Source organism: Tachypleus tridentatus, chromosome 12 (genome assembly GCF_004210375.1).
Source record: "Tachypleus tridentatus isolate NWPU-2018 chromosome 12, ASM421037v1, whole genome shotgun sequence".
Classification (NCBI taxonomy): domain Eukaryota; kingdom Metazoa; phylum Arthropoda; class Merostomata; order Xiphosura; family Limulidae; genus Tachypleus; species Tachypleus tridentatus.
In genome coordinates, this window is record NC_134836.1 from 19,512,565 (window position 1) to 19,525,533 (window position 12,969).

General features: G+C 32.2%; 1 protein-coding gene across 23 annotated transcripts in view; it reads left to right on the forward strand.

Moving 5' to 3' along the window:
• LOC143235073 (tensin-3-like) overlaps positions 1–12,969 on the forward strand; it is a 172,922-nt gene that overhangs the window by 137,998 nt on the left and 21,955 nt on the right. For all 23 annotated transcript variants that reach the window (XM_076472849.1, XM_076472851.1, XM_076472848.1 and 20 more), the window contains 5 exons: positions 1,348–1,517; positions 2,286–3,079; positions 6,784–6,992; positions 9,116–9,230; positions 10,344–10,401. In XM_076472849.1, coding sequence (XP_076328964.1) covers positions 1,348–1,517; positions 2,286–3,079; positions 6,784–6,992; positions 9,116–9,230; positions 10,344–10,401 — 1,346 coding nt within the window. The remainder of the gene's footprint in view (positions 1–1,347; positions 1,518–2,285; positions 3,080–6,783; positions 6,993–9,115; positions 9,231–10,343; positions 10,402–12,969) is intronic.

The window sequence follows — 12,969 nt, forward strand, 5'->3', positions numbered from 1 at the left end:
TAAAATAAGCAGGAGATCTCTCTCTCACACACACACACACACACACACACCAGTTGAACACTTTACCAACTTAGCTAAAGGGTTAACTCACTAGTGCTGTAACTAGTAAGGCACATTTTATCATTATCATGTCAAATTATAACAATACATCTCGCTGCTATCCCCTTTCTTCTAGTGGAGTATGGGAGTATTTGCCACTTACCAGTTCTTTTGGGGTGGTGGACCATGGAGGCTTCCACCTGAATGTACTTACTCCAACTTAGTTGAGTGTAAGATGGTAGTGTTCTGCAAGTGTACATAGCATTAACATTTATCCTACTATGGAACTGATGTACAGTTACAGATATTGCTAGGTAACGGACAATGCATTACATCCACATGCAGTTCACCACTCCATGTAAGGCATGTTCCTTCATACTGTCCTCTGGATGTCAATTCTTGATGGATATAATGACAGTTGTGTTGTGTGCACACACGTGATGTTGTGGACCATTGGAATGGAGACTCATCTTCCCTTTCAGTTCCTGGAAATGTAAAAATGAATGGGAAGAGTCATCTATGTGACATAATCAAGAAAAATCTCCATTTGAACATAATGTCAAAAGAGCAAAGGTATATCAACTAATGCTTCTTGTCATATCATCTCTTTAACTCTTGCATACATTAAAGTGCTGGAGAATGAAAAAGGTATTGTGTCTTGTCACCTGTTATCAGAAAACTGCTCTTTGTTTCTCATTTCTCAGGTATGAATTGTAAGTCTCTCTTGAATGCTCGTAATGGCCCACATCCCTGTAATGCCAGACATGCTCACCCATTTTAGCCATAGGGGCATTATAATGTGATGGTCATTCCCACTATTTGTTAGTAAAAGAGTAGACTAAACGTTGGTGGTATGTGGTGATGAGTAACTGGCTTTTCTCCAGTCTTACACTGCTAAATTAGGGATGGGTAGCACAGATAGCCCTCATGCAGTGGCGTAGCTAAGGGGGCAAGGGGGTACATCTGTCCCCAGGTGCAGCATCAGGGGTTGGGGGCACCAAATTGATGTTACATAATTAGGAATTATGGCTTACATTTTGTCACAAGGTGGTGCGAAAACTGACTTTGTCCCCGGGTGCTGAAAACCTTAGCTACGCCTCTGCCCTCATGTAACTTCACAAAAAATTAGAAAAACAAACAAATATAGCATTATTTTTTTACTACTGTAATTAAACTGATTGTAAACAACAATTATAGTTTTTCAGAAATAAAAATAAATATGTACTAGTAAAGCACTTTTATATAGAATGTAACAATTCATAATTGTTTTGCTTTTTTAAAAAGAGTATTTCTCTTTCTTTTTTTTAGAAGTTCCACAAAGATCAACATTTTTTTAACTGTACAAACAATGTGGAGTCTTCAAATACCTACGATTCATCAAACACACTTGGAAAAAAAGTGGAAAGTGATGGTTCTTTTCAGGTTGCTCAAACTTTTTCTCCTTCAAAAAGTAACAAACACGAAGTGGAACAAGTTAGGTAGGGTTTTCACGTGGATGTCTCTTCAATATCAAAGGTCTTTGATTTTTTCTTCTGGTATCATTTATAAAAATATTTAAACATCGAAAGTACTTAGTTTTTCCAGGAATTTTTTTGGCAGTGTAGAAGTCATCTTCAGCTAAGACAGCTTTATTTTTCTAACAGGTTGGCCTTTTGGAATGGGAAAGCTTGAAAAATATTTGAATGATAAAGGCTAGATTTCAGTGTTTTATTTTTATCTTTAAAGTTTAGTGGGTGTGATAACTTAAATGAACCAAGTGATCCTCTGTTATCTTTAAATTATTTGTATATACGTGTGTTTGTTCCTATATCTTGAAAACTTGAATCCATGATTGAAACTCACTGAAAATGTGTAAACAATTTTACAGATGGTTTACTGAATATTTCACCTGGGAAAGAAATGGTATATAATGATAACATTCTTAATTCTTTGCCTAACTAAACAGGCATGCCAAAGAATTAATTATCTTAGTAACCAAAGGACTATTTACTTAATATTGACTTAAAAGCATACTGAGAGCTTTGTTTACAATATATTTCTTTTGTTCCTTAATTTTTTTATGTTATGGAGATCAATATAGAATCAGCTTAGTGATTAATTTACAGACAAATCTGTCGAAATTGTTACATGGGTTTGTTGCGTTTTGAATTTATTCTTGGTAGCTTGCATCAATATGAAAGTATGTTATTGAACCTTTGTGTAATCAATTGAATAACATGATAGATAATTTATTATCTTTCCCATAGGCATCAACATAGTGAAGATAACTCTTCTTTAATCACCTGTGCTCAGATTATTAACAATCCTGTCCAGAAAGACTTCTATCCAGGAGCTAGTAATGGTTTCGATGAAAGAGACTGCAACAGAGATTCTGAAACAACAGAACCTTTCAGTAATTGTAATGAACTTGGTTTTCAAATCAACTCCAGTCCATTATTCAGTGGAAATTATCATAAAAACTATCATATTGATTCTACTCATACAGCTGTAAACAAAAATTTTGCTTTAGAATCAGAGGCAGTAAACCATGCTGATCAACAATTTAATCAAGAGCTAAACATAGTTAATGGTCATGGCCAAAACTTTTTCTGTTGTAGTTTGCAGAAACGTGTAACCAATAGACTCAGACAGCATGATCACCCTAATAGTACACAGCAGGCTATGGCCAATGGTTTTGAACAATATGATTATAAAACTAGCCCATGGCAGCTACGAAGTGATCCTTCTGATCCACAACATTATCAGAGCAACTTTATGGCCAGTGATTCTGAACAAGGTAGTGGCTACACTCTAAGTAGAGTTAATGTGTCCAACCAGCTTAGCAACCCTCTGATTTCAAAGTCAGTTCATCAAGAAAATTCAGAACTTTGTTATACCATACCTGTTGGCTCAAGATTACCAAATACTGTTAGAACAGTGTCCCCAACCAGACAGCCATGCACAACAAATCACAACATTGTGTCATACAGTGTAGCAGTAAATGGTCCTTCAATCAGTCAAGCAGCTACAATTCAGTTTAGTTCACTTTCACCAAAGCATGGTAAATAAAATTATCATGTATTTAATTAGTTCCATAAGACTTCTTTATTATGAACATACATATTATTCATGTAGATTAGTTTGATAAGCTTACAAAAGTACTAACTTTGAACTTTCATGAGTTAACTTTGAAGTATAAAACACCAGCCCTTACTTATTTACTAGAAAGTGTAGGTTGATGCAGAATTAACCTGAATAATTTAGTCATAGGTTTTATCATTACTTAACAATTATAAATGAAATTATGTCAAACTGAAACAAATAGCCTCAGTAAATTTTGGGTTTATCCATGGGAAAACAAGTATAGATTTTTGTCTTCCTATATTCTTTTGGTAACACTGACAGCATTTCTGTTGTTTTTTATATATTTGACTGTGTAATTATGCATGGCTTTGAAACTAAATACATATAATTTCTTTCTATAAACAATAAATTCATCAACATCCATTTTGTAATCAATATTATCAGAAACTGTCACCAAATATTCTACTATTTGGTGATTTTCACTGGTCACCTGTTACAGAGGACAGTTGATGCATTTAAGCCCTTACAAAAAAGATTATACTAAGATAAATGATGCTGAATTGTTAGAGATAGGGAGAAATGCATTCAGCTAAGCACCAGAAAACTTCTCAGTTCTTCATCATTTTACTCACATAATTCTTTTAAGTTTCTATTCATCATAAACTGTGCTGAGCGTGTAATGAGGTAAAGATTGTATTTGGAAATAATTAAACCCCATGAATTACATTTTCTTGGGCCTACAAGTGATATTTGGAAATTTGCCTAAATATTAAGTTTCATAATCCTTGAAATTGATGTTAACCAGTCACTGAACAGTTACACCAATATTAAAAATCACTGCAAGAAACCCATCTTCTAAATAAAAGAAAAAAGTTGTATGTGGTTCTGTAATATTTCATTATATTAAATAGGTTTGGTATTTGAACCTATAGAAGAGTATTTAATAAAAGTCCATATGTTTCTACAAGAACTCATTTGAAAGCTAATTGAATCCAATAGCAACCCTTATTGAATCTTGTAAGAATCCAGTTCAAAGTTAATTGTATCCAGTATATATCCATTAAAAAAAAAAATTAGATGCCAATTAGAAATTAATAGATTTCAACAGAAATCAAGTACAAAGCCAAATGAAACCATTGTATCTTATTAGTGAGAACTGAATTGGAGTTAACTAAATATATTAGTAACATAAATTAAGAATAAAATATAAAAATTGGATAAACTAATATCTGTATATATAATAGCTATATGTATGTCTATCTTTAGTATGTTCTGTATCATCTGAATGGTTAATTACAGAAAAAATATATATACATCAGAATGTTTCTTTTCAAAAGTACATTACAGGACAATTATTCATTTTGTGCAGTTCCTAAAATTTCATTTCAGTATCAACATTGATCTGTTAGTCTTTGTATGTGTTAATCTGAGAAAAACTTAAGAACAAAAAATGGTGCAGATAGCCCTTATGTAGCTTTGTGCAAAATTTAAAAAAAACCAAAGAAACAAGAGCAAAAATTAGTGAATTGAATGAAAAAACAGGACTTCCTCCTTCAACTGATTGAAATAAATATTTTGAAGATAGGAGCATAGAGAGGAACGTGTTTGAGTATATATTTGTCAAATAAATTGTTTTGAATTGAATATCTCCCCTTTGACACTTGTTTAGAAATGACAACTGTCAAAAAGGTGCTTACTTTGATAGTGGTCTTTTTTTGCACTCCATAAAATGACAAGTAAGGGTGGTAAACAGTGGAAAAAAATCCCCATAGCTACTTTAAAATGGCCCGCTAGACAATCATATTTTTTATTAGCTCTAATCTAAGGGATTGGATTGACTGCACATTAAATATTTGTTAATCTCTAGTTTATAAAAATTACAATCAAATTATATCAGCAGGCATCTGATAGTTGTTATTATAGAAAAATGTTACTTTGTGGAAACCTCACAAATTCTATAATGTGAAAGTGTAAAGGAAACCTTTGCTTATTTGAGAGCAAATCCACATTAGGATATCTACTGTGTCTGCAACAGGGAACCAAAATTCTGATTTTAGCATTGTAAGTCCATAGAGTTGCATCTGTTCCACTGGAAAATGTAAAATGGTCTGCAAAATAACAGGAAATTTGATTAAGATATTTACTACAAAGTAATTCTGAATTCTCTGGATCTGATTTAGTGAAAGAAAGAGGTTGGATATGATGTAACTCACACACTGAATACAATCTTTTTCCAGAAACCAAGACCACAAAGTTTGTGTTTATGAACTGATAGATTGTGGCTTTTACTAGAGAACTAAAAGTTAAATGTTGTTCAGTCTGCCATAGCATGCTCTAGCCTCTTAAAACATCTTATTATATACTTAAAAGTGTTGCATAATACTTTCCCAGAGTGACTAATACCATTAGACAATAAAGGAGATAATAGCCTCTAGACATCACCTGATCGACCAGTGGAAATGTTGCTATCTACACTTACACGTGATGTGACGAATCTTGCAGAAACCTTTTCAACAAGTGTAATATCTAAAGAATCAGAACAGTAGGTACCTTCCTGATCAGTGTGTTATGTGAGAACTGCACATAAACCTGAATAAATTAATAATCTGTAAAATCTTTGTGCAAATGCATGGAAGTAGAAAACAAATACCTTCATAATGCACTTTTTCTTCTCCCTACCTAAAATTAGAAATTAAAAATTGCATTTAAAAGTTACAAAAAGGAAGTAATTTTTCAGAATTATGTCAGGTTTGAAAGATTTAGATATGTTCCATGATTCCTCATATAGGTACACAAACATATTAAAATAAATTAGTCCAATCCAAATGGATATAACTTGGATTTATTTCTATTTTCTCATGGGTTTTATTTTACAGTTGGGTATTTTGTATGGGAGGTACTTCATCAGGTATTTTAAACTAATTTAAATACAAAGTGGGATAAGAAAGTGTTTCAAACATTGATGTATTTTGTCTAAAGTGTTTGCATTACTTTTGAAATTTTCAAAAATTTAGGTATGTATTTATTACTGAAAGGTTTTGAAAATACATTTTTTATCATAAAGAAATTTCTTAGCATCATTAAGAATGTTTTTCAGTTATCAGAAATAGTACAACTTCAGACATAATGAGATGAAAGACAAACTACTATAGAAATGATGTTGAAGTTTAGTAATATAAGCCATAATATGAGAAATCTACTAGAATACTGTTAGAATAAGGTACTTGTAAGTAGAAAAGGCAAATAATTTAAAATTGCACATACATTATTTGAACTAAAACATTCTTTGGAAAAACATGTTTTCATAGTTCATGTTTTGATTGTTTGTTTGTTTGGAATAAATAGAAATGCAGCATCTAAAGCTAAGCAGTATTTTAAATTTATGTTTATGGCTTAACCATTTTCAGTAAGCTTTGACCTACGTTTTCACAGGTAGTAACTGCTGTGCTTTTATATGACTCAATATTATAGTTCAATCCTACTTTTAAGATAATGAGTAAGTTAGGCTTCATAGATAATGTATTGGTAAGAGCACTAATGCTAAAGCTTAACTAGATTGGTATAGCCATAAATAAGCTAATTATACCATTAAAAGTGAGGTTTCATACTTATATCCTTTATTAAATCCTTCAATATTTATTTATTTTTTATAACATCTATCATTTTGTATCTGTTTTCCAGGATTATCTCAACATAACCATATCAGTTCACAGAGCCAGTCTTCCTCTGCTAGACCAGATCAGCAAAGTAAATTTCCTTCTTCCCCTCCTGCATTATTGAGAGATCCTGCTTCAAGTGAATTTCAAAGTCCCAAACTAACATTGTTTGAAAAAATCCCTCTTAAGAAAACACAGTATCAAACATTTTACAATCAATCAACACCTCAGAATGTAAGTTTAAACTGTGTATTAACTAAGTGGAAATGCTTGTAGTTTCTGAAAACTTTTCAGTATTGTATCCTCTTTATCTGAAAAGAATTAAGTACATTGTGAAATATACCAGTAAGGAGATCCTATCAGCTTTTTAAACACTCTTTTCTAATAGGATTCATATGTATCCTTGCAATTGAGAATGGAATTTTAAGAGTTTAAAAGTGCTTGAAAAGGGGTCTTTTTTGTAAAGTACCTGATAATATTATAATAGTAGAGCATATCAGTATATATAACTTCAATGCATATTGCTGAGGTTAGCACTATAAATTTTTTTTTTTTTTTTGTCTTTTTATTCAGTTTGTTATATTGCATACTGTAAAAAGATAAACAAAATCACCCATTCTAATCCAGTACATGAACCTTACTAGTAGTGAACAATATGGAAAATGAGCCAGTAGTTTGAGGTTTAATAATTATGACCACTATCTATGATCTTTTCCAATTCTGCCAGAAGGTTTCTGAATACAAATCTGGTTTTGGTTATCAGTATGATGAAACCCTCTGTTTACAACAAGTTGAGAGTAATCACCCCTTATATCATAATGTTGAGAGTCATTTAGAGTTTACAGTGATAAGACCTCATAAAGTGACACTGCATAATCTTTATATTTAAAAGGAGACTGTATTTCATTCTTAAATTTTATGAACCAAGTACTCTCCTGTGGTTAGCATACTGGACTGTTGAGCTGAGGTTTTACGGTTCATGTCCAGTTGCTGAAAAAAAAAATCATGCAAGCAAATTATAAAAGTAATAGGCTCACTACTTGACCAGGAAACATTGTTAACAGTTTTTTTTTTACTGCATAAATTATTTTAATAGTGAGGATTTGGTTTATCTTTAATTTTAGAAAGCATTTGATAGCATGCCTTACAAAAGACTTATTAAAAAATTAAATCTGTGGGTGTGGGGGAAATATTATTAAATTGGATAACAAATTGGCTGGATAGAAGAGAGCAGAAAGTAATAATAAATGGAATTATTCAGACTAAATCACAGTTACAAGTGGTGTGCCTCAGGACTCACCACTCACTACTGGGTCCTCTGCTCTTTGTGGTTATATTAATGATATTGACTTTGGAATTACTAGCAAAATTTTGAAATTTGCAGAAGACATTAAGTTTTCAGGGTGGCTAACTGTATCAAAGATACTGCAAATTTACGGGTAGATTTAGATCATTTGATACATTGGACTGAAACATCATGGCAGATGATGTTTAACTATCAGAAATCTAAGATGATGCACATACGTTTTCACAATGCAAATTATTGTTAAAATTTAAATGGGAATACATTAAATACTGTAGTTGAAGAAAAAGATCTTGGTGTTGTGATCGATAAATCACATAAGTCATTTAAACAGTGTATTGTAGCTAGCAATATGGCTAATAGCATTTCAGGTAACATCTATTAAAATATTGAATATAAGACAAGGGATATTATTGTTTCACTATGTAGATCCTTTCCAAGGCCTCATTTAGAATATTGATGATATCGATCAAATTTTTTTTTGTTTGCCAGTGAAAACAATAAGACAAGGGATCATAAATTCAAAATTTTGGCAGCATAGGAACCATCTGTAGTTTAAACAATATTACTTTTCAAATATGATGGTTAGCATTTGGAATGAGCTATCTTCAAGGGTGATGGACACAGAAAATTTAATTGAATTCAAGAACATTTTGAATGAATACATCAGTAGTAAGGTGTGCTTATAGTTTAAACAATATTACTTTTCAAACATGATGGTTAGTGTTTGGAATGAGCTATCTTTAAGGGTGATGGACACAGAAAATTTAATTGAATTCAAGAACATTTTGGATGAATACATCAGTAGTAAGGTGTGCTTATAGTTGGGAGCTGGAAAGGACATCCTTGATAGACTAATAAGCTTTTTCCCCTCTTCAAAATTTTATTAAATTAGATCAGAAAAATACATTTTTAATATCAGTAGCTTTTAGCTTATCAAAACATAAATGTATAACTAATATACATATCTACTTTATGTGGGTATTTAGATTTCAGAATACATGTAACAAAGCTTTCAAGCATCTTTATTTTATTGTTTTTATGTATATTTCAGACTGATACTATGAAAGAAAGAACTTCTTTGTGGTCACCTTCATTGGTCAGTTCTTCTAGTAGTCCTGCTTTTTCATCCATATCAGTGTCTCCGAAAGCTATAAATGTGGAACAAGGTAAAAAAGAATTCAAGTTGTGGACAAACCCTGTAATATCTTTATACTTTACAATGTTTTATAACTTCAAAGACTGAAACTACTCAAGGTAATTATGATTTAACATCAGATAAATGAAGAAGAAAAGCTTTTACCTAAGTTAATATATATTCATATGTTTTTATATATATAATGTTTTATTGTTTTTTATTAATCTTACAAAGTATCATGATACATTTTTACGAGAGTCACGCTGGACTTTAATGTCTGTATGTCTTGTGACACAGTGCCTGTTGGTTAAGGAGCTTAACTCTCAATCTGAAAATTGCTGATTTGAATCCAAATTACTAAATGTGTGTTATTATATGGTTACCACCACCTGGGCCAGTCACCTGGGTATGAGAATTCTTGGCTTACAAAATTATTGGCCATTCCCAAATTAGTTGGGATTAAAGTCATTGTGGGAAAAAATTAAAATGACAGTGTTACAAAGCACTGTAATAGTATACAAAACTTAAAGAAACAAAATTTTATTAAAGTGTTATTGAACTTTATGATTGAATTACACCTCATGCAAAATTACCAGATTAACTGATATGCACATGACATTTATATTGTATGTACATATATATATCTTCAAAAGCTGTTGTTGTTTGTAATTAAGTACAAAACTATACAGTAGGCTATCTGTGCTCTGTCCTTCACAGGTATTGAACCAAGTTTCTAGCATTGTAAGTCTGAAGACATACTGTTGTGTCACTGGAGGGGCATCTTTGAAAGATGAACCCAAAACTTTTTCAATGTGAGACTCATTTGCCAAATCTGCTTAAAATATTAACAATGAAAAAATTAAAAACAAGGATAAAAGTTACAGTAGATTACTTTTTCCTTTATAAGGACATGCATAATAATTTTTTCCCAAACATTATGCAGTGAGAGTGTATCTATAATTTTAATTAATGTTTGTGCTAATAATTCAGTAAAGTCACCTTGTATTTCTATTTTAGTACCACAACCATATAATCAGAATTTGATAGTTTATGCTTATATAATTAGTGGGAAAAAATGAAAACTACTACTTATGTCTGATAGTAAAAGTAACATTTTTGTGATAATAAATTAAACGTTTTTCAGAGTTAGAGTATACTTCTCCCACATCTTGTTTTATACCCAAAAGTTCAACATTTCCTGGGTAAGTTAAAATTCATTTTAATTTCATAATTTTGAAATACACTGCTGGCCAAAATCTTAAGGCCAATAAATGTAAAAAAAGAATATGCATTTTGCATTGATAGTAGAGCTTCAAAAGATGAAAATAAGAAAAGGGAAAATAACAATAAAAAACTTTTTTAGCATTTAATAAGGAAAATGTGAACAATATAAGATTAGCATAAATACTAGCTGGTCAAAAGTTTAAAACCATATTGAAACGAAGCGTTAATCAGTAAACACGTAACAAAATTTAGTCATTTATGTTCAAGCATTAGCATTGTCAACATCTCCCACTGACATCTCTTGTGTTACATTGGGTAAAAATATGGCAAGGGCTAAAAAGTTAACAGAGTTTGAATGTGGCAGAATAGTTGAGCTGCAAAAGCAAGGTCTCTCTCTATGTGCCATCGCTGGTGAGAGCGTGCTTAGTAAAACTGTTGCTGCAAATTTCTTAAAAGACCCTGAGGGATACGTAACGAGGATTTCAAGTGGTCAGCTCAAGAAAATTTCACCGGCATTGAGCAGGAGGATTCGACGGGTTGTCCAGCAAGACACCAGCCAATCATCGGACCAGATTAAGGCCTTTACAGACGCAGAATGCAGCTCAAGAACAATAAGATGGCATCTACGAGAGAAAGGCTTTAAAAACCATAAACATCTTCAATGGACACACTTCCTTCCACACTACCAAACAGCTTGGTTAAACTTTGCTGAGAAGCACCAAACATGGGACGTAGAAAAGTGGAAGAAGGTTTTATTCTCTGATGAGAAAAAATTTAACCTGGATGGTCCAGATGGCTTCCAACATTACTGGCACGATAAGGATATCCCACCGGAGACATTTTCTACATGACACAGTGGAGGAGATTCCATCATGATCTTGGGTGCTTTCTCCTTCCATGGAACAATGGAGCTCTAGGTTATACAGGGGCATCAAACAGCAGCTGGCTTCATTGGCATATTGGAGAGAGCATCCTTATTAACTGAAAGCCCTCACTTGTGTGGAAATGACCAGATCTTTCAGCAGGACAATGCTGCAATCCATAATGCCTGCAGGACAAAGGACTTTATGATGGTGACTAACGTGATTCTTTTAGACCATCCAGCATGTTTGCCTGAACTGAACCCCATTGAAAATGTTTGGGGGTGGATGACAAGGGAAGTCTATAGAAATGGACATCAATTCCAAACAGTGCATGATCTTCATGAAGCAATCTTCACCATTTTAAATACCATTCCACCCAGTCTTCTGCAAACGCTTATAATGACCATGCCAAAGTGAATGTTTGAAGTTATTCACAATGATAGCCATGCAACTCACTACTGAGACCTCTTGTTGAGCATTACCTACCCTGTTAAGACTTCTTTTTAGTATAGTCTTTAGTCTAATTTCATAGTGTTCATATTTTCCCTATTAAATGCAAAAAAGGTTTTTTATTTTTATTTTCCCTTTTCTTATTTTCATCTTTTGAAGCTCTACTCAAATAAGTGGTTGAATCTAACAATGCAAAATGCATATTTTTCTTTATGTTCATTGGCCTTAAGATTTTGGCCAGCAGTGTATTTAAATGTACATTTAAAAGAATTGAGGAAAATATACTGTTCTTGTGAAATAATCTCCATCAAGGAATACATTATTTTCAGTTAAAGTTATCCATGTATTATCACAGTACCCATCATACAATAGATAGTGCTTTTGGAATGAAGAAGTACATTGGTGGACTAACAGGAATTCCTGGTAAAAACTGAAAGACATAAGAAAACTGTAAAATTTGTATAAGAGTGTGCATCCATTGGTTAAATTCTGCCAATACTTGCTGGAACTCAATACCACTTCTTTGTGAGCTTATGCCAAATTCTCTTAAATGTTTTATATTTCTTTGTAGCTTAATGTAGAAGTACAGTTAAATTGTAGAAAACTTGATACTTCATACAATGCGAGGCAAAGTCCAAACAGAAATGAATGCATGTACTTCTTTAAGAAAATTTCTCTTTAATGTGTTAGGGGAGATTGGAAGAAATTAATATGCTTTAGCTTTAGTGAACAAGCTTACTGATGAGCAAGCATGTTTCTCTTCCAGTATATCCTGATTGCACATATCGTTATAGAGTAAACAACAACATTAAGTTCAACATACCTTGAGTTGTGTAGTTTGTTCTGGTGGGCCAGTCCACTGGTGAATAAACATGACTTTATACCAATGTATTCTGATCGAACTTATTATTTTATAGTAAAGCAGTGCCATTAAGTCTAACATGCCTTAAGTTGTGTGGTTTATTCTGGTGGGACAGTCCACAATAGTATTTCCTTAGCTTATTATTTTAATGTAAAGCAACAAAAATTATTTCAGTACACCTTCAGTATATAATATTGCAAAACGTGAATATCAAATTGCTATAGAACAATAGAGAATTAAGATTATTTTTTAAAGTTAATGTAAGTAAAATAAAAATCTGACAAAATAAAACAAATACATGAACTTTACATAGATTTTCTGTGAATGTTTTATCTGAATGGTAGGAAAGCTATGTAGTTTTGAATGTGGTT